The sequence below is a fragment of the Narcine bancroftii genome, chromosome 4, assembly GCF_036971445.1.
Source record: "Narcine bancroftii isolate sNarBan1 chromosome 4, sNarBan1.hap1, whole genome shotgun sequence".
In the NCBI taxonomy this organism is placed as follows: domain Eukaryota; kingdom Metazoa; phylum Chordata; class Chondrichthyes; order Torpediniformes; family Narcinidae; genus Narcine; species Narcine bancroftii.
The window spans coordinates 187,113,711-187,140,644 of NC_091472.1; the positions used below are offsets into that span (position 1 = coordinate 187,113,711).

Below are 26,934 nucleotides of genomic sequence, written 5' to 3' on the forward strand. Positions count from 1 at the left end.
TTAATTGCCCTGTTCGACCTGCTGAGTTTCTTCAGTATTAAGTGCCGTTTGACCTGCTGTGTTTCTCCAGTATTAAGTGCCCTGTTCGACCTGCTGAGTTTCTCCAGTATTGTGCCCTGTTCGACCTGCTGAGTTTCTCCAGTATTAAGTGTCCTGTTCGACCTCCTGAGTTTCTCCAGTGTTAAGTGGCCTGTTCGACCTGCTGAGTTTCTCCAGTATTAAGTGCCCTGTTCGACCTGCTGAGTTTCTCCAGTATTAAGTGCCCTGTTCAACCTGCTGAGTTTCTCCAGTATTAAGTGTCCTGTTCAACCTGCTGAGTTTCTCCAGTATTAAGTGCCCTGTTCAACCTCCTGAGTTTCTCCAGTATTAAATGCCCATTCGACCTGCTGAGTTTCTTCAGTATTAAGTGCCGTTTGACCTGCTGTGTTTCTCCAGTATTAAGTGCCCTGTTCAACCTGCTGAATTTCTCCAGTATTAAGTGCCCTGTTCGACCTGCTGAGTTTCTCCAGTATTGTGCCCTGTTCGACCTGCTGAGTTTCTCCAGTATTAAGTGTCCTGTTCGACCTCCTGAGTTTCTCCAGTGTTAAGTGGCCTGTTCGACCTGCTGAGTTTCTCCAGTATTAAGTGCCCTGTTCGACCTGCTGAGTTTTTCCAGTATTAAATGCCCATTCGACCTGCTGAGTTTCTCCAGTATTAAGTGCCCTGTTCGACCTGCTGAGTTTCTCCAGTATTAAGTACCCTGATCGACCTGCTGAGTTTCTCCAGTATTAAGTACCCTGTTCGACCTGCTGAGTTTCTCCAGTATTAAGTGCCCATTCGACCTGCTGAGTTCCTCCACTATTAAGTGCCCTGTTTGACCAGCTGAGTTTCTCCAGTATTAAGTGCCCTGTTCGACCTCCTGAGTTTCTCCATTATTAAATGCCCATTCGACCTGCTGAGTTTCTTCAGTATTAAGTGCCCTGTACGACCTGCTGAGTTTCTCCAGTATTAAGTGCCCTGTTCGACCTCCTGAGTTTCTCCAGTATTAAATGCCCATTCGACCTGCTGAGTTTCTTCAGTATTAAGTGCCCTGTACGACCTGCTGAGTTTCTCCAGTATTAAGTGCCCTGTTCGACCTCCTGAGTTTCTCCAGTATTAAGTGCCCTGTTCGACCTGCTGAGTTTCTCCAGTATTAAGTGCCCTGTTCGACCTCCTGAGTTTCTCCAGTATTAAGTGCCCTGTTCGACCTCCTTTTCTCCAGTATTAAATGCCCATTCGACCTCCTGAGTTTCTCCAGTATTAAATGCCCATTCGACCTGCTGAGTTTCTTCAGTATTAAGTGCCATTTGACCTGCTGTGTTTCTCCAGAATTAAGTGCCCGTTCGACCTGCTGAGTTTCTCCAGTATTAAGTGCCCTGTTCGACCTGCTGAGTTTCTCCAGTATTAAGTGCCCTGTTCGACCTGCTGAGTTTCTCCAGTATTAAGTACCCAGTTCGACCTGCTGAGTTTCTCCAGTATAAAGTGCCCTGTTCGACCTCCTGAGTTTCTCTATTATTAAATGCCCATTCGACCTGCTGAGTTTCTTCAGTATTAAGTGCCCTGTACGACCTGCTGAGTTTCTCCAGTATTAAGTGCCCTGTTCGACCTCCTGAGTTTCTCCAGTATTAAATGCCCATTCGACCTGCTGAGTTTCTTCAGTATTAAGTGCCCTGTACGACCTGCTGAGTTTCTCCAGTATTAAGTGCGCTGTTCGACCTCCTGAGTTTCTCCAGTATTAAGTGCCCTGTTCGACCTGCTGAGTTTCTCCAGTATTAAGTGCCCTGTTCGACCTCCTGAGTTTCTCCATTTTTAAGTGCCCTGTTCGACCTCCTTTTCTCCAGTATTAAATGCCCATTCGACCTCCTGAGTTTCTCCAGTATTAAATGCCCATTCGACCTGCTGAGTTTCTTCAGTATTAAGTGCCATTTGACCTGCTGTGTTTCTCCAGTATTAAGTGCCCTGTTCGACCTGCTGAGTTTCTCCAGTATTAAGTGCCCTGTTCGACCTGCTGAGTTTCTCCAGTATTAAGTGCCCTGTTCGACCTGCTGAGTTTCTCCAGTATTAAGTACCCAGTTCGACCTGCTGAGTTTCTCCAGTATAAAGTGCCCTGTTCGACCAGCTGAGTTTCTCCAGTATTAAGTGCCCTGTTCGACCTGCTGAGTTTCTCCAGTATTAAGTGCCCTGTTCGACATGCTGAGTTTCTCCAGTATTAAGTGCCCTGTTCGACCTGCTGAGTTTCTCCAGTATTAAGTGCCCTGTTCAACCTCCTGAGTTTCTCCAGTATTAAATGCCCATTCGACCTGCTGAGTTTCTTCAGTATTAAGTGCCGTTCGACCTGCTGAGTTTCTCCAGTATTAAGTGCCCTGTTCAACCTGCTGAATTTCTCCAGTATTAAGTGCCCTGTTCGACCTGCTGAGTTTCTCCAGTATTGTGCCCTGTTCGACCTGCTGAGTTTCTCCAGTATTAAGTGTCCTGTTCGACCTCCTGAGTTTCTCCAGTGTTAAGTGGCCTGTTCGACCTGCTGAGTTTCTCCAGTATTAAGTGCCCTGTTCGACCTGCTGAGTTTCTCCAGTATTAAGTGCCCTGTTCGACCTGCTGAGTTTCTCCAGTATTAAGTGTCCTGTTCAACCTGCTGAGTTTCTCCAGTATTAAGTGCCCTGTTCAACCTCCTGAGTTTCTCCAGTATTAAATGCCCTGTTCGACCTGCTGAGTTTCTTCAGTATTAAGTGCCGTTTGACCTGCTGTGTTTCTCCAGTATTAAGTGCCCTGTTCGACCTGCTGAGTTTCTCCAGTATTGTGCCCTGTTCGACCTGCTGAGTTTCTCCAGTATTAAGTGTCCTGTTCGACCTCCTGAGTTTCTCCAGTGTTAAGTGGCCTGTTCGACCTGCTGAGTTTCTCCAGTATTAAGTGCCCTGTTCGACCTGCTGAGTTTCTCCAGTATTAAGTGCCCTGTTCAACCTGCTGAGTTTCTCCAGTATTAAGTGTCCTGTTCAACCTGCTGAGTTTCTCCAGTATTAAGTGCCCTGTTCAACCTCCTGAGTTTCTCCAGTATTAAATGCCCATTCGACCTGCTGAGTTTCTTCAGTATTAAGTGCCGTTTGACCTGCTGTGTTTCTCCAGTATTAAGTGCCCTGTTCAACCTGCTGAATTTCTCCAGTATTAAGTGCCCTGTTCGACCTGCTGAGTTTCTCCAGTATTGTGCCCTGTTCGACCTGCTGAGTTTCTCCAGTATTAAGTGTCCTGTTCGACCTCCTGAGTTTCTCCAGTGTTAAGTGGCCTGTTCGACCTGCTGAGTTTCTCCAGTATTAAGTGGCCTGTTCGACCTGCTGAGTTTCTCCAATATTAAGTGCCCTGTTCGACCTGCTGAGTTTCTCCAGTATTAAGTGCCCTGTTCAACCTGCTGAATTTCTCCAGTATTAAGTGCCCTGTTCGACCTGCTGAGTTTCTCCAGTATTGTGCCCTGTTCGACCTGCTGAGTTTCTCCAGTATTAAGTGTCCTGTTCGACCTCCTGAGTTTCTCCAGTGTTAAGTGGCCTGTTCGACCTGCTGAGTTTCTCCAGTATTAAGTGGCCTGTTCGACCTGCTGAGTTTCTCCAATATTAAGTGCCCTTTTCGACCTGCTGAGTTTCTCCAGTATTAAGTGCCCTGTTCGACCTGCTGAGTTTCTCCAGAATTAAGTGCCCTGTTCGGCCTGCTGAGTTTCTCCAGTATTAAGTGACCTGCTCGACCTGCTGAATTTCTCCGGTATTAAGTGGCCTGTTTGACCTGTTTAGTTTCTGCAGTGTTGTGTTTTTACTAGATTTACTGAAACTAAATACCAGACCATTTGAGGATAATGCCATTTTTAAAAAAGGCACATTTGTTCATAAAATTTCTTTGGAACTCTTTTAGGTGAACTCAGTTCCATATACAATTAGTTGAATAATATTTGATACTTTTGTGGGGGGGGGGGGGCGGGAGAATGAAAGAAAAGCATCAATGGAAGTTCTACAAATATTATCACAGTAAAGAACGTCAGGCACTTGAAAACAGTGAGAAATAAAAATTGATTGTATCCATATGTACACAGACCTGCAAGTCTTCTCATTCTTGCTAATCTGCCCTGGTCCTCTCTGCCCCCAGACAAAACAAGCACAGAATCGCCCTCATCTACCACCCCACCAGCTTCCACATCCAACACATCATCCATTGGAATCTCCACTCCCAGGCATATTTTCCCTTCCCCTCCTCTCTTGGCCTTCTGTAGGGACTGCTCCCTCTGGGATTCTCTTGTGCACTCATCCGTCCCCACCTATCCCCACCCCCCTCCCCAGCACCTTCTCCTGTGGTTGCATGAGGTGCAACACTTGTGTCCACAACTCCCCTCCCTCACCATGGTCCAGGGCCCCAAACACGCTTTTCAAGTGAAGCAACACCACTTGTACATTCGCAGGACTGATTTACTGCATCCAGTGCTCCCTTTGTAGTGTTCTCTACATCAGAGAGACCGGTTGCAGATTGGGGGAAAATCGCTTCGCTCAGCACATCTTATCCGTCTGCAATCACCTCCCAGTAGCCAACCATTTCAATTCTGAGCCATATTCCCATACTTACATGTCCTTTCATTGCCTTTTGTACTATCCCACCCTGAGCACCTGCAGATTGGAGGAACAACACCTTATCTTCTGTCTGGGCACCCTCCAGCTAAATGGCATTAACATTGACTTTACTGCTTTCTGCTAACTCATTTGCCTTTTCTTTCCCCTCCTTTCCTGTCTTTCCAGTTCTTCCCCCTTCCCCACCTGCCCATCCCTCCTCCCCCACATTGCTACTGTCCCCTCCATCCCCTCATCCACCTATCATTTCCTGCCTTTACCACCCCTCCCCCCCACCTTTTTTGTTCGGATGCCTGGCGGCATTCTCTCGTTCCTTGAAGGGCTTAAGCCTGAAATGTCAGTTCTTTATTTCTACCTTTGCTACATAAGGGACACTGTTTGACCTGCAGAGCTTCTCCAGCATTTTGTGGGTTTTTTTTTTACATCAACCGCGGTGTCTATAGATTTTCGTGATTTACTTTTGTGTACACAGATTATTTGGTTTAAAATCAAGACAATAACCAGACAATTAAAGAAAATCTATTAGATAGGAATTTTGTTCAGTACCCTTGCATAATGTCAAAATTGAGAGAGACAGAGACCACTATTTTGCAACACAATCAGTTGCCAAAAGCAACTAAATAACCAATGTATACACTTTTTCATACCTAAATAAACTTTAATGTTAAAAAAAATCCCAAGTACAAAACCTGCAATTATATTGCTTCAAAATAAGTCAGTTATGTTAAATATGTTATCCACTGGTAGAAATATGGCGACATATAACCATGAAAATAAGGACTTTAATGTCCTTAACAGGATAATACAACTTGTGCAGCTTGATGTACAATGAATGAAGAAAAGACAAAAAATTGCACACATTTAGAAATTAAATATAAAACTATAAATATTACGTTGCTGTTCCATGCAATAAAATGTATTCAGAACAATTGTATGCATTCTTGTTAAAACCCTCTTATTTCCAACAGCATCCTACAATTGGGAAGGGAAGGCTGACTTTTATCACTGTTGAAAATGCCAACTTAAAGAAGAGGAACAATTAGTTGCATGATGTGGCAGGGCAAATTTCCCTCACTCATATGGTGATTCCTCCACCATTTCACACATGTCAGCATTCCAGCAGACAAAGGTGACATCTATTCAGTAGAGGCGAGCTCTTCATTCAGTTGAGGCTGTGAACTCGATCACGAGAGATACTTGTTCACTTTAAAATATAAAATTAAACATTTGCTAACAATATGACCTCTCCAAATGGATATTAATACAAAATAGTCCTTCAAATATAAGAAACTTTGATTTGAAAAAGTCAGATTATGTAATTGCTATTAAAATGACAAATAGTAAAGCCCCTGGTATTCAGAACCTATGGGAATTTTCCGGTTGCATGAGATAATGTGTTGCAAACTAATGCCGAGTATTTTTTTTAACTTATTCATTTTCCGTGACATTTTTTGCTGGTGGCATGAGGCTGCCAGTTGTTTGAATTCCAGATAACAGGGGTGTTACTGTATATGCTTTTCGATGTTAACCGAAGGAGTACTTGAGTTATTCAATAAAAGAACCATGAAATAAAAAAAACTATACAAATTATACAATTAAGTACAAAAAAGATAAAATAGTTTAGCATTTACACATCAATATTTAAATAAAACTCAATAAAAATATCATGTAGAAAGGGAAACTAAATACTGCTTTTAGTAGACAATTTGGTGTGACACCAGATACATTGGCCTGAAAAGAATCTTTACTATTCCCAACACATGCTGATCTCTGACAAGCCAATAACTGCCTTCTATTCTAGAATAGCAGTGCACTTGGAGTCTATTCAACACTCATATTGGAATGCAAAAACGATCAGAGAACCCAGATTGTCTTTGATGCACAGTCTCTCGGTCCACTTTTCTCCTCATCTTCTCAGGTGTGATTGTGTTTTTGAACAGGGCATCGTATCTTTTCAGAAACTCAAATCTTATCATCCAATATTTGTTAAAAACAGATCACATAAACAATAATTGTATTTCACAACTTATAGACAATAACCTGTGTGGGGACACCAATACCTGAGCGCAAAGCCCTGCAGCAGATAAAGGACAAAGTCCAGGGCATCACTGGCAAAACCCTCCCCACCTTCGAAAACATCTACAGGGAATGCTGCTGTCGGAAAGCAGCAGCAATCATCAAGGATCACATCACCTAGCACACACTCTGTTCTTGCTACTACCATTAAGAAAGAGGTATAGGTGCCATAAGACTCACACCACCAGATTCAGGAACAGCTGTTACCCCTCCAACATCAAGACTTTCCTCAAAAGTACCAGTCTGAATATATTTTCCATATCTACTTTTAATAGAATTATGGTTAACCTGATCAGTGCTGCGATTTACACATGAAAATGTGATGTACTCATGAAAATGAGGAGTCTAACTTGAAATCCTATCTTCATTATTGTTGAGCACAAGCAGTTGCTTCCATTTATTTATTTGCAATTTTCATATCTGCATCCTAAAACACATCAGTATCTAGTCCATTAGTAAACATGAAAATCTAATATGTTTTTCTTTGCAGCCAAAGAATCTTGCTTTAGTATTTACTTTGCTTCGCAATTTTCTGTCAATTTACTTCATCGAGTAGAGGTAATATTTACTGTTTGGAATTTTTCTTATATTAGAGTGAACCATCATCCTGCAACAATAAAATTGAATAGTAAAAAATTCATTGGGAAAGATTTAAATACAGATTTCAGAAAATTTAAAAGACATTTACAACACCTTGAGCAACTTGACAAATTATAACCAAACTTTTTTCTGAGAGAGAGAGAGAATTGCTGGTTTTCTGCAGAGGCTTTTGGAAGCTTGTTTGATACGCCATTTTGAAGAAGGGTTGTGAGTTCTTACCCTGTTCAAAGCCCTTGTGGTCCATACAAAAGGAAGATAGCTGGCTGTATAATGTTTTGCCTGAGATAAGGGAAACAGAAAAGGAACTCTGTGGTGACCTGAAAGAAAGAGATTATCATCTGGAAAACCCTGATGGGGCAAGTCTCTTCGGCAAGACCCTGAAGTGGCTGATCAGAAGGAATCAGTTTGTGTGTGTCCAACAAATCTCTCTCTGAAAACCAACAGGAACCTTCCTGAGCAGTAACCATTTACCTTTCAAGCACCAAAGCCTGGTGAAGATCCATAAATGTTAAATTCTATGTACAGTATAAGAATTGACTGATACTGGTGAACTTGCAGGAGTGAGAAGTGAGGTTGGATTGTGAATCAAAGAACTTTCCTGAACTTATACACACATTACAAACATGTGCATTTAGAATTAGGAGGGGGGTTTAAGTTAAGTTAATAGTAATAAGTTAAAGTTTGATCCTGTTTTTATGTTTAAAGAAAATTAAAAGTAACTTTTAAGTAACCATTTGGCAGAGTGAATTTCTATTGCTGCTGGGCTTTGGGGTCCTCTGGGCCTGTAACAGTGGTTATGGAGGTGGCGGGAGCGCTGGAAGCGAATCCACAGACACTAGGTGACTCGGGGGGGGGGGGGGGGGGGGTGACTGTAAGAGGTGCTTCAGGCAATTTCTGCCAATGACAAATCTGTCTACCTTACAGCAGGCAAAGCTATTTTGCATAATAAGACACTATTTTTATTACATGACAATAAATTGAATCTTGAAATTGAAATTGAATCTATTCCATGCCTTTTCTTGTAAAAGGTTACTATTCCATGTCATTTATCCAACTGCATACCTTCTAGAACTAAATGGAAACACACTCTGGATCTTTCTATTTCTCCATATTATTTAATATCCTGCCTTCCAGTGTGTATTCCTTTAACTCAAATGTATTATTTCACATTTCTGGATCATCATGTAAGGATGTCTGCTTATTCTCTACAGCAAATTATTTCAAAATTTTGTAGCGGATTGAACAAAGAACCGGCTCATGGAGTTCTGAGTCGCTAAGAACAGGAAGCCCTGGAGTACTGGGCTTGCTGTCAATCGTCAGAGATGATGTCATTTCCGGGCTGAGCATCGCAAAGGGCGCCAGGAGTGCAGGTGCTTAAAAAAAAATGCGCATCAGAGTTGAGTAAGGCTGTTGGCCTTAACTCAACTACAACGACTGGTTGGTTTAATTTGTCAGTAAACAACCACAATCTAATTGTTTTTGGTTTCTATCCTCAAAACAGAGGAAAATGCAAATATATTTCTGCAGGAAATAGTGGCATTGTACAATTTTCAGGAATGGAAAGAAAACTGTTGTTAGTGGTGATGGCATCTACTTTATATTCACTGATGGTCTTTAAAGGAGAGCAGAGATTGACTGCGAATCAGAATTGATAAGACACCGACATTGTTAAGGCCAAAATCATTTGGACAATATTTATTTCTGAACAATAATTTTCAACAAAAAAAAGTAAATCTCCTATTTTTAAATAAAGTCTTCCAAGTACCCATGTGTACAAGTAATTTACATATTTTTTTCAATTCAGGAGATTGTTTGATAAAAAATGTTTTTTCCATATGCAGACCTCATGAAACTTGTGTGAGAAATCTGAAGTCTACATCTACTGATGTGCTTGGCGCTGAAATGAAGGTCCTTCCAAGTGAAGGGAACTGAGGATTAAATGGAGGGAACTGAGGATTAAATGGAGGGAACTGAGGATTAAATGGAGGCCCCTGAACAACAGCAGTAAATTCACATGTTTACCAGGAAGCAATATTCCCCGAAAGGGAAGAAATTAGTCAGAAAATTAGTTAAAAATGTCAATGAGAGTTTTGTAGCCCAATGCCGAACATTCAAGTGGCAACACATAATCCCACAATTAAGTAACAACAAAGGTGGCTTCACCAGTGTATTCTCAGAACCAAGGAAATAAGGACAATGCTTTAATTACAATATAGGCACAACTGTAACCAATTCTTCATCATAACTTAACTTCTATGCTTCAAAGTTGATTGAGTCAGAAAGACGAGAAATAGTGGGAATTCTGCTAGTTTTGGCACAGTTAGCGAAGTGGTTAACACAATGCTATTGCAGTGGCCCAGCTTCAAATCTGCTGCTGTCTGTAAGGGTTTGTATGTTCTCCTTTATCCACATAAAGGTGCTCGGGTTTCCACTCGTGTTCCAAAGGTGTACAGGGTTAATAGGTTAATTAGTCACAGGAGGGTATTTGTGCAACATGGGCTCGTGGGTTGGAAGGTCTGTTACCATCCTCTATCCCTAAATCAAATTATTTCCTGATAGGATAATTACTTGGACTTTTTTGCCCACACTGCAGTGCAGCTTTTACAAACTGGTCTTTTTTTTTTCTCTATTTCATCCTTTACCTTCTAAACACAAAAGTTTTTTTGTGGAAATTCACTCACCCTTATATTGTTGTGGGCACAGGATGACAACTTAAGAGGAAGCTGTGTTACGTTCTAGGCTAGCTGCCATCTGTTGAGATTCATTGAGTAGACGATGCAGTTTAGTAGTCGATGAACAGTCATCCCGGGAAGCCTTGTTAATATTGGTTAAAAGAACAAAATTTAGTGGTACTTTATATCATCTTATATTGTAAATGCAAGTCAATATGCCATAAACCATGTTCATCAAATATGAGCCAAAATACAGGTGTATACAAGAATATGTAGCTTTTATTAGCTTGGCAAGTTGAGTGTATGAAATTCAAGGAAATCTATACTAAAAGTGATTTCTAGAAGTACTGGGACATTTTCTCTTCCCTTCCCATTTTATATGTAATGAAGACTTTGATTTCTAGAGTAGTTTTTCAGTGGTTACTAGATTGGCATGAACTCTTCAAATTTAATGTCATAAAGTAAAAATGAATTGTGGCCAAGAGTTTACACTCAACGTGACATCTCACCCATTTTCTACATAGCAGAGTCAGACCTGATTTGCCAAGCATTTTAGTATTGTAAGAAATGTAGTTGTATTTTACTTTTTATTGATTTTTCTGTTGGTTTTATTTCAAAGTACAATGCATTTCAAATATTATCCATCGTTATTTTAAGGTTGCCAATGTGTATGTACCATACTTGAAAATTCCCTCTTGATTGATATTTGTAAAAATGGATATCTGAGTCAGTAAAAGTTTCTACTGACCTCCATGGTTTTGTTCTCTGTTATAAGTCTTCAACAGACTCTAACAACTTACATTATTAGTGAACACCATTGCCGAGTCCTCAGTAGCATTCAGTCTTGCTGGTGAAATGGAATCATTTCCATAATGTTCACCATAGAGGCTGCTCTTTCCCCTTGGCCTTTCTCTGACTGGTGAGGAATTCATGGAATGTCGTGGCGACTCTGAACCATATGCATTCAGTTCCAACCTTTCACCACTGTTATTAGTAATAGGAAGAATAAAATGAAAAGGGAAGTGCTATAGTACTATTGATACACAGATTTAACATAGTTCTATCCTTTGCAGAATGAAGTCTAGTAACAAACATGCCTAGTAACAGCCAAAAAGAGCGCTGGAAATATTCTGCAAGTCATGCAACATTCAAGGGGATAGAGAAAGAATGAGTGACATTCAGGTCAACAACTGGTTGTTGACTCTTTCCACAAATACTGCCTGAACTAATGATCACAAGATATAGGAACAGAAGTAGGCCCCAATAGCCCTTCCGAGTCTGATCCACCATTCTAATCGTGAGCTGATCCATCCACCCTCTCAGCCCCACTCCCCAGCCTTTTCCCTGTAATCTTTGATGCTCTGACAACTCAAGTAACTGTCAATCTTTAAATACACCCAATGATCTCATTTCTACAGCCACACCAGTTTCAAATCAACGCCCTTTTATCCTGAAATTATGCTCTCTTCTCCTGGAATCCCCTACCATGGCAAAGATCCAGCCTTTTCAGCATTCAAAATGCCTCAATGAGGTACAAACTCATCCTTCTGTACTCAAACGAATGCAGTCCAAGGGCTGACAATCGTTCCTCCTATACTAACCCTTTCATTTCTAATAAATCCCTGAACCCTCTCCAACACGTCTTTTTTCCAAATACGACGCCCAAAACATTGCACAGTACGCCAAGTGAGGTCTCACCAGAGCTTTATAGTCTCAACATTACATCCCTGCTCTTGTATGGTATCCCTCCAGAAATGAATGCCTCTTTCACCACCGACTCAATCTGGACATTTAGGGTATCCTACATGAGGACTCCCGTTGCACCTTGGAATTTTGAATTTTCCCCCTATCTAAATAACAGTCAGCTCATCTATTTCTTCTACCAAAGTGCATGACTGTCCACTTTCCAACAATGTATTTCATCTGCCACCCCTTTCCCCATTTTCCTCATCTATCCAAGTTTTCCTGCAGCTTTTCGGTATCTTTAGCACCACCTCCCCTGCCACCCATCTTGGTATCATCTGCAAATTTAGACACAAAACCATCTATTCCAAATAATTTATATACAACATAAAAAGAAGTAGCCCCAACACTGACCCCTGCAGAACACCACTGATAACCGGAGGCCAACCAGAATAGGATCCCTTTATTTCTACTCTGCTTCCTGCTGACCAGCCAATGCTCTACCCTTGCTAGTATCCTTCCTATAATTCCATGACCTCTCATCTTGTTTAGCAGCCTTATGTGTGGCACCTTGTCAAAGACTTTTTGAATGTCCAAATACACAACATCCACTGTCCCTCTCCTGTCTATCCAACTTGTGATCTCTTAAAAAAAAATTGCAAAGGTTTGCCAGGCATGATTTTCCTTTAAGGAAACCCTGTTGATTTCGTCCTATCTTTTCATGCATAGCCAGGTATTTCATAATCTCATCCTTGACCGATTGACTCCAACAGCTTCCCAACCACTGACATCAGGGTAATAGGTCTATAATTTCTGTTCTGCTGCCTCGTTCCCTTCTTAAACAGCGGTGTGAAATTCTCGATCCTCCAGACCACTGGAATGTTGCTAGATTTCATTGATTCCTGGAAGGTCATTACCAATGTCTCCATAATCTCTACAGCTACCTCCTTCAGAACCCGCGGGTGCATTCCATCTGGTCTAGGAGACTTACCTACCCTTTAACCATTTAGCTTCCCAAGTACCTTCTCTCTTGCGATATTGGCTGACTCACTTCTCTTCCAAGAGTACCCATGCTACTAACGTCTTCCACAATGAAGATTGATCCAAAATATTCATTCATTTCCTCTGCCATCTCCTTGTCTCCCATTATAATTTCTCTCATTTTCTACTGGTCCTATGTCTACTTTGGTCACTCTTTATACATTTTAAAAAAAAGCTTTTAGAGTCCTCTTTGATATTACTTGCTAACCTCCTTTCATAATTCATCTTTTCCTTCCTAATCACCTCTTAGTTGTCTTCTCCAAGTTTTTAAAACATCTGCTGTCTACCCCATTAGTGTGTTTTTCCCAATCGACTTTGGCCAGTTCCTCTCTCATGCGACTGTAATTTCCTTTATTCCATTGTAATACCGACACAACAAACTCTAGCCTCTCCTTTTCAAATTTCACCGTGAACTCAATCATATTGTGGTCACTGCCTCCTAAGAGTTCAGTGCCTTTAGCTCTCTAATCATCTCTGGTTCATTACACAACAGCCAATCCAGAACAGCCGATCCGCTGAGCTCATCAACAAGCTGCTACAAAAAGCCTCCCCAGTAGGCTTTCCACAAACGCTCTCTCCTGAGGTCCCGTACTGACCTGCCTTTCCCTATCCACTTTCATGTTAAAATCCCCCATAATTATTCTAACATGTCTTATCTATTTCCAGTTTTATGTAATCCAAATCCCAGCTGCTGTTTGGGGGCCTGTATATACAGTAACTGCCATTAGTGTCCTTTTACTTTTAACATTCCTCAACTCAACCCACAAGAACTCTACATCTTCTAATTCGGTCCCTTCTCAACAATGATTTAATATTTTTAAATATCATGCCTCGCCACCCCCTCTACCGCCCTGCCTATCCATCTGATACATCATGTATCCTTCCACATTCAGTTCCCAATAACATCTGTCTTTTCAGCCACAACTCTAATAGTCACAGCATCGTACCCTCCAACCTGTAGCTGTACAGCAAGATCATCCACCTGGTTTCTCATGCTGTGTGCATTTAAGTCATAATGCCTTTAGACCAGTTTTTTTTAAACGTACCATGTCTCTGTCATCCCATATAACCGTTTACAGCACGGAAACAGGCCATGTCGGCCCTTCAAGTCCGTACCGGTTCACTTGAACAACTCCACTAGCTCCTCCGCACACTCCTGAGGAAGTGTTGGCTGCCTTCATCCTTGCTGCTCACTATCTTCTCTTCACTGCTGTTTTCCCCTTCTTCACTCATAGTACTCTGATTCCCATCCCACTGCCAAATTAGTTTAAACCCCTCCTGAACTGCAACATTAAACCTGCCCGCCAGGATATTGGTCCCTTTTGGGTTCAGGTGTAACCCATCCTTTTTGTATAGGTCATGCCTTCCCCAAGAGATCCCAATCATCTAAGAACCTGAAGCCTTGCCCTCTACACCAGCCATGCATTTATCTCCCTGATTTCACTCATTTTGCCCTCACTAGCATGTGACATAGGCAATAATCCTGCAATTACCACCCTGGAGGTCCTGCTTCTCAGCTTCCTCCCTAATTCCTTGTATTCCTCTTTAGGACCTCCTAACTTATCTTACCTATATCATTCGTACCAACACTTAAAAGACCTCCAGTTCTTCATCCTCTCCTTTCAGAATGTTCTGGACCTGATTTGAGACATCCTATACCCTGGCACCAGGGAGGAAACATACCACCCGGGTGTCTTCATTGCACTCACAGAATCTTCTATTCTTCTAACAGTGGAATCCCCTACCACTTCACCCTTTCCACTTCATCAGTGCTAGAGACCTTGTCCCTATGGTCGACCTCTGTCAGGTAATTCTCCCCAATAATATCCAAAATGATAAACCGGTTGCTGAGGGGAATGATCACAGAGGTATTCTCTACAGATTTCCTGTGGCTCCCATCTACCACTTCCTCACTCTCTCTATTGAGCCGCAGGTCATCAAGCTGCAGCTTCAGTTCATTAACTCAGTTTCTTAGGGGCTGCATCTCGATGCACGGTGCACATCTGGGCATCAGGCCTCCGGACCCACATTTAATACTCGATACAAAGCATTAACCCGAGAGTCATAATACCAAGTCTATTGATACTAATAAGTGTTGAACATTATACTCACCCACTATAACCCTTGCCTGTTCTTGCCAAAGCCTGTTGATCCAAAGCCTTACCACTCTGACAACAACCAATACCTCGATGACTGCTCTGCTACACGGTTCCTCACTTTTGTGGTTTTTGTAACGGGTCACCTGCTCACTCCTCCACCAAACATTTCTGTTTTAATTTTAGATTTCCAATATTTTCAATTTTTAGTCACACCCGTATATTTGTTTTAGGTCTTCTTTTCTCCAATTTTCAATGGTGATAAATCACAGAATAAAATTTCAAATTTTAGGTAGTATAGAAATTCCCAAGTGTTCTTTCCTGATATGAGAGTCCATAGACTACTCAGAGCAAGAAAATTTATTTCATCTATGATTCTAATCATTAAATGTTTCCCAAATATTGCTAACAAAAGTGTGTAAACTGTAACTAGCCAGCTAAACCAGTCATCCAAAATAGTCAAAACAATTCAATTACTTAATTAATATATAGAGAATTAAATAGAACATCGCACCTCTTTTTTTCTACACCAGTGGGACTACCTAACCCATGTGAGGATCCTGAACTATCATTTAGGTACAGCCACCACATGTCTTTTATATCAACACCTGGCTGATAGAGCTTCATCCAATCTTGTTCCGACACTGGAGCCTCCTGGTCAGTTTCATTCCTTGCAGGTGACTGAGTCATTTCTTCACTCGTTCTACTTCCACTTCCTTCATTATTGTATTTGTCTTCCAGGTTTTGAGTCTCAGCAGCCTTTGATGACGTAATAGAAGTTGCACTTGGCTTTGAACAAAGGGGACGATGGTTGTCTGTTGAAATGCTGACCATGCTGCCTTTGCCATGAGAGGAGGTGCTGCAGCAGGGACTATGGTGATCAGTGTTTACATCTGCTATGTTATCATGTTCCACAGTGATGGCATCAGAAGATCCTTCAAATCTCCATTTCTGCTTCCTAAATGCTTGCTGCAAGTTGTTCTCTCTTCCTTGAGGTGAGCCACGATCATTTGCAGTTGTATAACTAGAGTTTTGCTTTGGCAAAACATATTTTGTAGGTTTCCTATTAAAATCATTAATGTTGCATTGAAGATTGTGGGTCTTTAACATTAGATTTCCATTAGTACACTGATCAAAATCAACAGGAAAGACAGATTGAGCATTTGCACAATCTGACAAGTTGTAATTTCTGTAATTGATAGCATTGTTTCTTTCTGTGTCCAATGGGTTTCCCTGTTCTTTGCTACTAATTGGAATCAATTCAGTATCAAGGCTCCTGGTTGACTTGGCTGCTTCTTCTATGCGTTTATTAGTCATGTATTCTTTTCTATGATCTTTGATTGGCTCCCTTTTCCATTTTTTTAAGATCAAGTCATTTTTATGTTCTTGTCCCTCTACCTTATTCTGAACATTGTTGTTCTGTGCAATATATTTGGAGTCTGAGAGAAATCGACCAGAACTAAAAGAAAAAAAGTACAATAGGGAACAATGATAAGATTAACTTTTAGAAGTATCTTTTTTTCTTCAAATATTAGCCATTTTCATAGCACAGGGGAGCGGTGACCCTACTTTGACCGGGCAAAATTCACAGGAATTCAGGACCTCCTGGGCCTTTCACACCGCAGTCCAAATTCCCAGGAATTTGCCCTGCTCAGCAATTTAGGGGGGCCCCGCCCCCAACCGATGACACATTACGCACCCACAGGAGTAAGAGCAAGTTCAGCCCTGCCTACTAGCTAGCTCCCTCTCCACCCCCAGCCGCTGACTAGTGCCCCCCCCACCCCCAGTGCTTCGGGATGTTGTGACAGCGAAACAATGCTGGATGAATGGCCAACTTGGTTTCCCATAATCCCCCATGAAGCTGGAAACCTTCTAATTTTAATCACCTACGTGACACAGCACTGACATCACGAGGCTTCTTCATTTGTTTTTTTCACACCACAGGGAGGGGGGTGGTCTGGTAAAATTGTCCGGGATCACGGCCCTACTTACGAGGTAGGGCCGCAGAACCTTTTAAAATTCTTGGGCCAATCTTTTCACACCACAGGTTCACGGGAGGGTTCTTGGGAAAATTTCCCCAAGAATCTTCATTTTACAGTGTGGTGTGAAAACTCTACTGATAGTATAGAAATACTGAATTCATAAAAAAGTCACGCTAAATTGATAAACATAAAAATATCACTTGAGTCAGAAAATCCAAATTGTTACACCATGAATTCATGGAAGTTTACAACTTTACATGTGTCATAATTAAAATGTGGTCTACAGGAATAGATTAAAAATAGAATAAATAAATCCTAATATTTTCTCAATGGAATTCTTAATGCCATGTTAACAATTCTGCATCTACGAAATATTAACATTAAACACATCATCTATTTTTATACAAAATCATTCCAAGCATAAGAATACAGATGAAACAATTCTAAATGTCATACATTAGTGACTAGCAGTAAATAGGCAATATTGACATTTTGCATTGTTCTCTTATCAAAATTCAGTTTTATTGGACTGTTAAACAATTTCAAAATAATAGTGGCCTTATGGCTGAAAAAGTTAACTATTAAAATGATCTCTAATCAACAATTGTCTCTGATCCCAAAAACAATGTTAAATAAGAGCTTGAATTCTCATTGGAGTGATGTTCCTGTGAACTGCCGATGCAGATCTAAGCTGGGGACAACATCATGCTTGGTCACAACCAGAGCTAAACTAGCTTCACCAGAATTCTTCAGTTAACAAAATGATTCACATTAGCAGTACAACACTATAGAAAACAAGGAGTATACCATTGAGTCTCATGTCTCTCTAGCTCAATTCCACTCATAAATCTCCTCTTCAAACTCTTTATTCTTGTGGTGATCGGAGTCTTGGAAATTTCAGTTCATTCTGTCAAATATTTTCCTTATTTCCACTGTTCATGAGAAAGATACCTCCTCATTTTACTCCTAATTGGACTAGCTTTTATCAAAATTACATGTCCTTTTTCTGAACTTCATGAAACAGACACTATGTTCTTCTCCAGCCATTACCTTTTTTTCCAAAAAAAATTGGTTAATTCATACCTTTGTAAAGATGGAAGTATTCAGAAAGGCACAAAAAAAACCCATCCAATGTTCCTTTGTGCTCAATCCAAATCTACAGCTGGTCATCTCAGACAGCAGGTTAATCATTGCCTGATAGCTATTAAAACCATTCCAAATAAATCTTTTGCTCCCTAATGCATGAACATGGTCAAAATTTCACACTTCCCTATTGCCCTTAAACAAATGAAATAGTTTGAGAAAGTACTCACTATTAGGACATGAACATTTTACACAAGAATGAACATACTACCAACCACCAAAAAGTGGCATTGCTAAGTATCTAACAAAAACCATCACAAGTAATACATCAACGGAGAAGCATCTGAATTTGTTCATTAGAAATTTTGTGCCAAACATTATTAAAGATAAGAGTTTTTAACTTCAGAGAGAGTGGAACCTACACATTTGCATGAGAGAAGAAAAGAAATATGACTTAAGCAAGACCAGTCATATAAATCTCAAGAATTTTACTATGGACATTTTACAGAAGCCTCATATCACCCTACCTGCAACTTACTTCATCTATAATGCAGCTCTCAATGAGATTCATTGGTTAATTATTATCTAATAAATAAGGCTACTGTAATTCCATGTCCACATACATTTCATAAAATTATATTTACGTATGTGGCACACAGCTGCATATGCGCTAGCTTGTGCTAGTTTCAATAAAAGACATGGTTGTAATGTGTCCTTTCAATGCACTAATCAGTAAGCCATTGAATTAATGAGGACACCGTGGAATGGTGCAGGTATACGAAATTAGAGTGAAACATAAAATGACAAAATCAAATTTTCAAGCTTACCTAATTTCAAGAATTTTCTCTTCCTGTTTTTGGATAAATTCCTGAGAACTTTCAAGATTCAAATGAAGAAGCTGCAAGTCATGTTGTTGCTTTTCATTTACCTGATTACAAGATATTAGATGCCATACATCAATAATGTTTAAAGACATGTACATTACCTCATACAAATGTCTGATATGAATACTGCTAGAATGAAAAATTAGCCTTTGTTAATTTCACTTTCATTGATATGTTCATATATCATTAAAGTGTCATTTCTGTACTCTTCATGATAAATGAACATATATATCAATGAATTGCAACCAAGAACAATTCCAATATTTTATCTGAAAGTTAATTTAAGTAATAGATATCATAAACTGAGTGAAACAAGGAAGTCCGCAGATGCCGTGATTGAAGTAAAAACACAATGCAGGAAAAACTCAGCATACTTTATCTTCTTTGGCTTGGCTTCGCGGACGAAGATTTATGGAGGGGTAATGTCCACGTCAGCTGCAGACTCGTTTGTGGCTGACAAGTCCGATGCGGGACAGGCAGGCACGGTTGCAGCGGTTGCAAGGGAAAATTGGTGGGTTGGGGTTGGGTGTTGGGTTTTTCCTCCTTTGTCTTTTGACAGTGAGGTGGGCTCTGCAGTCTTCTTCAAAGAAGGTTGCTGCCCGCCGAACTGTGAGGCGCCAAGATGCACGGTTGGAGGCGATATCAGCCCACTGGCGGTGGTCAATGTGGCAGGCACCAAGAGATTTTTTTAGGCAGTCCTTGTACCTCTTCTTTGGTGCACCTCTGTCACGGTGGCCAGTGGAGAGCTCGCCATAGAACACGATCTTGGGAAGGCGATGGTCCTCCATTCTGGAGACGTGACCTACCCAGCGCAGTTGGATCTTCAGCAGCGTGGATTCGATGCTGTCGGCCTCTCCCATCTAGAGTACTTCAATGTTAGGGATGAAGTCACTCCAATGAATGTTGAGGATGGAGCGGAGACAACGCTGGTGGAAGCGTTCTAGGAGCCGTAGGTGATGCCGGTAGAAGACCCATGATTCGGAGCCGAACAGGAGCGTGGGTATGACAATGGCTCTCTATACGCTAATCTTTGTGAGGTTTTTCAGTTGGTTGTTTTTCCAGACTCTTTTGTGTAGTCTTCCAAAGGCGCTATTTGCCTTGGCGAGTCTGTTGTCTATCTCGTTGTCGATCCTTGCATCCGATGAAATGGTGCAGCCGAGATAGGTAAACAGGTTGACCGCTTTGAGTTTTGTGTGCCCGATGGAGATGTGGGGGGGCTGGTAGTCATGGAGGGGAGCTGGCTGATGGAGGACCTCAGTTTTCTTCAGGCTGACTTTATATAGCATACTTTATATAGCAAGATAAATTACCAGAATTTCGGGCCTGAGTCCTTCATCAGAGTATAAGCAAAATATAGGTGATTGGAGTCTTGAAAATTTCAGTTCATTCTGTCTAATAAATAAAATAGTGAGGGGGAGGGTCGGGGGAGGAGCACTGGCTGCACAGGCAAGAGGTATTAGGTGGATAAGGGAGGGAAGGCACAAAACAAAACAGGAGGAAGGGGGAGAGCTCTGTGAATGGAGAGGGAAGGGGATGGAGAGCTGAAGGAAAGGAAATATATGGAAGAATGGCCTAGCAGAAACTGGAGAAGCCCATATTTATTCCAAACCGGATATTCCAAATGCTATAAATATACCTAAGGGAGCTAAGGGAATATGAAAGGAATATATAGGAATTGAGACTACATGGATACAGCAGGAGATAAAATAGCAGAAACTGAACAATCAGATTCAATGGTCATTGATTTATCAGAAAAAAAAACATAAAATGTGCAGTTGAAATATTACCATCATCCTGGTGCCAAAAGAACCACTGATTTAAGTAACAATTTGATTATATTATCATAACAAGTCTTAGTACTCTTATTTAAAATAAGGATGTCTTTCAGTATTTGAGCAGGACTAAGATAGACAATGGAGAACACAAATCCAGCCCTGTATCCTTCTTCCCAAGAATTCAGTTGCAGTTCCACGAATGCAGCTACCACCCTGTTGTCACAAGCCCACAAGTCAACATAGCAGCAGACATCATATATGAACCGTAGGAACTTTTTCCATTATATGGGGAGTCATTTGTGCACATCTCATGGGCCTCAAGTTTCATTCACGCTAAGCTTTGTACACACCCACCAAAGTTTTCCCACACATTATCTCATAGAGAGTATTTTGATTCCAGATTGGTCTTCGAGAAATTGCTGGGTTGGAATGTTTGATTTAAATATTATTTGGGGTTTTACGCTCAGTTTTTTCAAATTTTACATTTATACCATGTTTTTTTATCCTTTTTAAAAAAATTATTTAATTGTTTGCATCATTACAGGAAAAAGTGAATAAAACATTAATCAAATATCACAGGCAATGATACAAAAAAAAACTTTTATATATTTTCTCCCCATCCCCCTCCCACATAAAAGAAAGAAAAGAAAGAAACACCTATCATTTAATGTACAATAATATTAGCATAGACAATCATTAATTGTTATTAAAAATTACTAATTAAGAGAAGTGGATAAGATAGAAGAGGTGGATGGAAAATTATCCATCAAATCCATATATGGTTATAAAAATTTTCAACTCGATTCCTTAAACTATACGTAATTTTTTACCAAAGGTCTACAATTTTCCATCTCATTATACCATCTACTTAATAACACTCCTGCATCATCTTTCCATGATATCGCTATACACTTCTCTGCTGTTGCTATTGCAAAACTTAAAAATATTTTGTGGTATTTGTCCAATTTCAAATTTATATCCTTTTCATAAATATCTCCAAGTAAAAATATTCTTGGTACCTTTATCTTCATAACTTGCCCTAATAATAAACTCAGTTCATTCCAAAACCTTTCCACTTTTTCACACTGAATGCAAGAAAGTCCCTATTTCTTTCGCACATCGAAAATACTTATTTGAATAATTAGGATTAAGACCATTTAACTTATGTGGAGTATAATATAATTGATGAAGAAAATTATATTGAACCATTTGATATCTAACATTTACTGTATTCATAACACTTTCATTTTTATACCATTTTTTATTTTTTTTTTATATATATATATATATATATTTTTTTTTTTTTTTTTTTTTTTTTTTTTAAATACGATGTTTGATGAAACATCAACCTATAACCAATGATTCACCTCCCTGGACAATGAAAGAGGATTAAAAAAATGAAACATTTATGAAATAAAACAAGGAAAAAGTCAAAGAAATTTTTAAAAAGTGGAAAAATGCTGAGAGAATTCAAAAGAACATTGGTAGGAACAAAGAGGAGGTAAGCCATGTTCAGAAATTGCTATACATTCTTGGAAAGATAGTCAGAGGAGTAAATGTGTGAAATGCACATTTATGATTCATTGACTGTGGAACCAGTAGCCCCATTGTGATTTGAAAGAGTGAAAGATCCAGTGGAAGTGCCAATACACTTCATTGCCAAGCCTTTCCACCATCCACATATTAAAATAACAGAATTTAAGCACGAGGGAGTATTCAACAAGCTAGAGATATCACAGTTTGGCATGTCAGAATAAGATCAGGGATGAAGGAGTTAAATTATAGCATACTGCATAAACTTGGCCACTATTCAAAAAAACCCAGCTCACCACCATATTCTTGCAGGTAATTAGGCCTGGCAATAAAAGCTGGATTAGTCAACAACAATCCTTTCCCGTAAAAGGTCAAAAGAAAAAACAGCAATTGCGAGAAACAAGTCAAGAGTCCATCCAGTTAACTTTCTACCAACTTTATTTTGCATCAGTACTCAGGAAACTGGCGCAGCACATAAAGAAAGAAGGCAAACAAACAGAAGGGTCATGGAACATATGGAGATTAAGGAGGAAGGGGTGCTTTCTGCCTTACAGTTAATAAAGGTAGATAAATCATCCAGGCCAGATAAGATAGTCCTTCGGTCCTAGAGGGAGACAAGTGAAGACTTTTCAACGGCCCTGGCTGATTTTTCAAAATGTCCTCAGCCACAGGGGAGGTGCCAGAGGATTGGAGGGTAGCTCATGTTGTCCCATTGTTTTAAAAAAAAGACTTCAAAAATTAACAAGGTAATTACCAGTATAGGCGGTGAGCCTGACATCAGTAGTTGGTAAATTATTAGGAGATCTGAGAGACAGGATATATTGGTATTTGGACAGACATGGGCTGATTAAGGACAGTCAGCATGGCTTTGTGCGTGATTAAATAATCATATAGTGTTTTTCGAGGAGGTTACCAAGAAGGTAGATGAAGGGAAGACTGTGGATGTTGTCTACATGAACTTTAGTAAAGCCTTTGACAAGGTCCCACATGGGAGGTTAGTTCTGAAGATTATGACACTAGGTACCCATGGAAAGGTCATAATTGGATTCATAATTGGCTGTGTAGGAGAAAACAGAGAGTGGTAGTGGATGATTGCTTCTCAGACTGGAGGCCAGTGACCAGTGGTGTGCCTCAGGGATCCATGTTAGGACCATTGTTGTTTGTTGTATATTTCAATGATCTGGATGATAATGTGGTCAATTGGATCAGTAAGTTTGCCAACGACACAAAAGATAGCAGGTGTAGTGGACTGTGAGGAAGATTTTCAAAGCCTGCAGAGGGATCTGGACCAACTGGGAGAATGGGCCAAAAATTGGCAGATAGAGTTTAATGCAGACAAGTGTGAGTTGATGTATCTTGGAAGGGAAAACCAAAGTAGGACATACACAGTAAAATGGTAAGGCACTGAGGAGTACGGAGGAGCAGAGATCTGGGAACTCAGATACATTGTTCCCTGAAGGTGGTGTCGCAGGTGGACAGGGTTGTAAAGAAAGCTTTTGGTATCTTAGCCTTTATAAATCAAAGTATTGAGTATAGCAGTTGGGATGTTATGTTGAAATTGTTTAAGACATTGGTGAGGTCAATTTGGAATAGTGTGTGCAGTTCTGGGTGCCTAACTACAGGAAGGACATCAATAAAATTGAAAGAGTGCAGAGAAGATTTACTAGGACTTTGCCAGGTCTTCAGGAATTGAGTTACAGGGAACGGTTAAACAGATCGGGACTTTATTCCTAGAAGCGAAGAAGAATGAAGGGAGATTTGATATAGGTTTACAAGATATGAGAGGTATAGACAGAATGGATGTGAATAGGCTTTTTCCACTTAGCTTGGGGGAGATAAATACGAGAGGTCATAGTTAAGCTGAAAGGGGAAAGTTCAGGGGAATGTTCTTCACTCAGGAAGTGGTTGGGAGTATGTAGTAAGCTGCCATCTGATGTGATTAATGCAGGCTCGATCTTGTGTTTTAAGAATGAATTGGATAGATACATGGATGGGAGAAGACTGGAGGGTTATGGAATGGGAGCAGGTCAGTGGGACTAACGAGATGATGGTTGGCAGACTAAATGGGCTGAATGGCCTGTTTTCTGTGCTATAGTGTTCTATGGTTCTAATTAAGTAGCATCTATTAACTAATTAGGCTGCCATGGACCAAAAATAACACAACACTGATGGGAGGTAGTTTTGGAAATTACAGAATCAGTCACCTTTTTCCATGTTTGCTACAATTACAATACATTGTTTAAAAATATTACTTGTATCAAAAAGAATTTTCTGAAATTAATCTAGCTTGCATTAGAGTGGAAGGGCACTCTTCTAAAGTGGAAACGTTGTTTTGCGACCTGAAACTTGTCACCTCACTATAACAAGAATGACAAGAAAAACAAGTGAATTAAACACAACCCATTTCTCCAGATTTTAAGAGAGGGCTTCTGTCAGCTTTCCTGGTCTGCAATGTCCTCCAATGGTGTGCACCAACAAAGAACTGTACGCTTCAGAGCATGGAGTCTTTATTCATGCTAATTATCTGATGGAGAATAGTTTTTAATAATGTTGCATGTGGATTGGATATGGAAAGTCTACACATCTTTAATAAGGACAAAGAGAGTGATTTTCTGCTGAGGACGCCATGTTTATACATCTTTCTACCGAAGCAAAACAGATGATGTAGAGCCAATTATTGATATCATTGCTTTAGTTCTCTATTCAAATCACTCTTAAATTAGCTGGAACCAGTGGTACAAAAGATCTAGTGTAAAAGTGGAACTTTCTGATGGTAATGATTAGAGTGGCCAGACATCCAGTTTTAGTCTGGACAGTCCAGATTTTGAGCCCTCCGTCCTTTGTCCAGAGCCACCTCGAGCCGGACATTCATTTGACCTCCATTTGGTGGTGTAGGACCTACGCCCCCAAATGGAAGATAAATTAAGAGGCAGAATAGACACTTAAATGTGACATGTTTCTTCTTGCGTGTATGCATGAGGAGGGGGAAGTGTGACAGCGAACCCCACCCTGAGAGTTTCTGATGCTGACCCTGCAGGTCTTCCGCTTTGGCAAATTTGAAATGGTGTCCGAGTAATGACTCCAGGAAATAAGGCCTAGTCTGAAACAAAGCCTGTAACAAACTAGCGTGACAAATATTACTGTGCTTATTTTTAAAATAAGAACAACAGTAAAACCTCTGGAATCCAGCACCTACGAGAGTTGGTAGATTCTGGGTGTGCAAGTTTTCTGGTTGCTTGAGATTCACTCTGACAATGCCTAACTAAATACAACAGCATTAAGAATAAACAGTTTAAAAAATAAAATACAGTGCAAAATAGAAAGTAATTTGAAAAAAAAAATCAGTATTTTAGTCCTTAATTTTGTAAAGTTCATTTTAATCAGGTAATTCCCAAAATTAACAAAATTTAAATTTGAACCCCGGTTGCTGGAGCTATAACAGAGTTACACTAACCAATATGCTGAATCTGCTTCCTTCACAATTAACCCCCCCCCCCACACAAGTTTAGTGATAAACCCTTACTAATGTACGAATCTTTGGCTTTGCTTCGCAGACGAAGATTTATGGAGGGGGTAAAAAGTCCACGTCAGCTGCAGACTCGTTTGTGGCTGACAAGTCCGATGCAGGACAGGCAGACACGGTTGCAGCGGTTGCAGGGGAAAATTGGTTGGTTGGGGTTGGGTGTTGGGTTTTTCCTCCTTTGCCTTTTGTCAGTGAGGTGGGCTCTGCGGTCTTCTTCAAAGGAGGTTGCTGCCCGCCAAACTGTGAGGCGCCAAGATGCACGGTTTGAGGCGTTATCAGCCCACTGGCGGTGGTCAATGTGGCAGGCACCAAGAGATTTCTTTAGGCAGTCCTTGTACCTTTTCTTTGGTGCACCTCTGTCACGGTGGCCAGTGGAGAGCTCGCCATATAACACGATCTTGGGAAGGCGATGGTCCTCCATTCTGGAGACGTGACCTACCCAGCGCAGTTGGATCTTCAGCAGCGTGGATTCGATGCTGTCGGCCTCTCCCATCTAGAGTACTTCAATGTTAGGGATGAAGTCGCTCCAATGAATGTTGAGGATGGAGCGGAGACAACGCTGGTGGAAGCGTTCTAGGAGCTGTAGGTGATGCCGGTAGAGGACCCATGATTCGGAGCCGAACAGGAGTGTGGGTATGACAACGGCTCTGTATACGCTTATCTTTGTGAGGTTTTTCAGTTGGTTGTTTTTCCAGACTCTTTTGTGTAGTCTTCCAAAGACGCTATTTGCCTTGGCGAGTCTGTTGTCTATCTCATTGTCGATCCTTGCATCTGATGAAATGGTGCAGCCGAGATATTATTAGAATAATATTCTAATAAAGATACACTCTTACTAATCAAGGATAGAGAGACACTTTAGGAGAATCACTTAAATTATGACAAATTTTACAATGATTAGTGTTTTAGAATATGATTAGTGTGATCAATTTCACATAATCTTTTACAAAAACGAGGAACTTCTTCTGCACTAAGGTTAATGAAAATCCAAAAAAAAATTTGTTCAGTCTGTGAAAGAAAATGGATCAAAGGTGGATCAATGGATTTAAGTTGGAATAGCTCAAGGACCAGAAGCTGTTGCTCACTAAGTTGTTGAGGATTTCATTAAATATCCATTTATTTTACATGATCAAAATACTGAATATTCTACTGAATTTGGAAATCAATTAAACATACTGTACGCATAACGATTGAGTACAAAATCTGTTCACCAGACTACATCAATACAAATTTATCATACAAAATTGAATCACTAATGTCATTCCAGTTGGTCTTACCTGCCGAAGACCATGCAGTTCAGTGTCAGCTCGCTCCTGTTTTGATCTTGCCAGTTCCAGAATCTGATCTTTTCTTTTCTCCCGTTCAACTAAAATCGA

At 40.4% G+C, this 26,934-nt stretch overlaps 1 protein-coding gene across 5 annotated transcripts in view; it reads right to left on the reverse strand.

Annotated features, from left to right (window-relative positions):
* Positions 1-7,052: 7,052 nt before the first annotated feature.
* The window catches only part of ccdc62 (coiled-coil domain containing 62), a 39,520-nt gene continuing 19,638 nt past the window's right edge, over positions 7,053-26,934 (reverse strand). For all 5 annotated transcript variants that reach the window (XM_069933220.1, XM_069933221.1, XM_069933223.1 and 2 more), the window contains 6 exons: positions 26,836-26,924; positions 18,674-18,774; positions 15,296-16,240; positions 10,762-10,945; positions 9,971-10,103; positions 7,053-7,296 (listed from right to left, as the gene is read on the reverse strand). In XM_069933220.1, the coding sequence (XP_069789321.1) occupies positions 10,002-10,103; positions 10,762-10,945; positions 15,296-16,240; positions 18,674-18,774; positions 26,836-26,924 (1,421 nt within the window). In that variant the 3' untranslated portion in view covers positions 7,053-7,296; positions 9,971-10,001. The remainder of the gene's footprint in view (positions 7,297-9,970; positions 10,104-10,761; positions 10,946-15,295; positions 16,241-18,673; positions 18,775-26,835; positions 26,925-26,934) is intronic.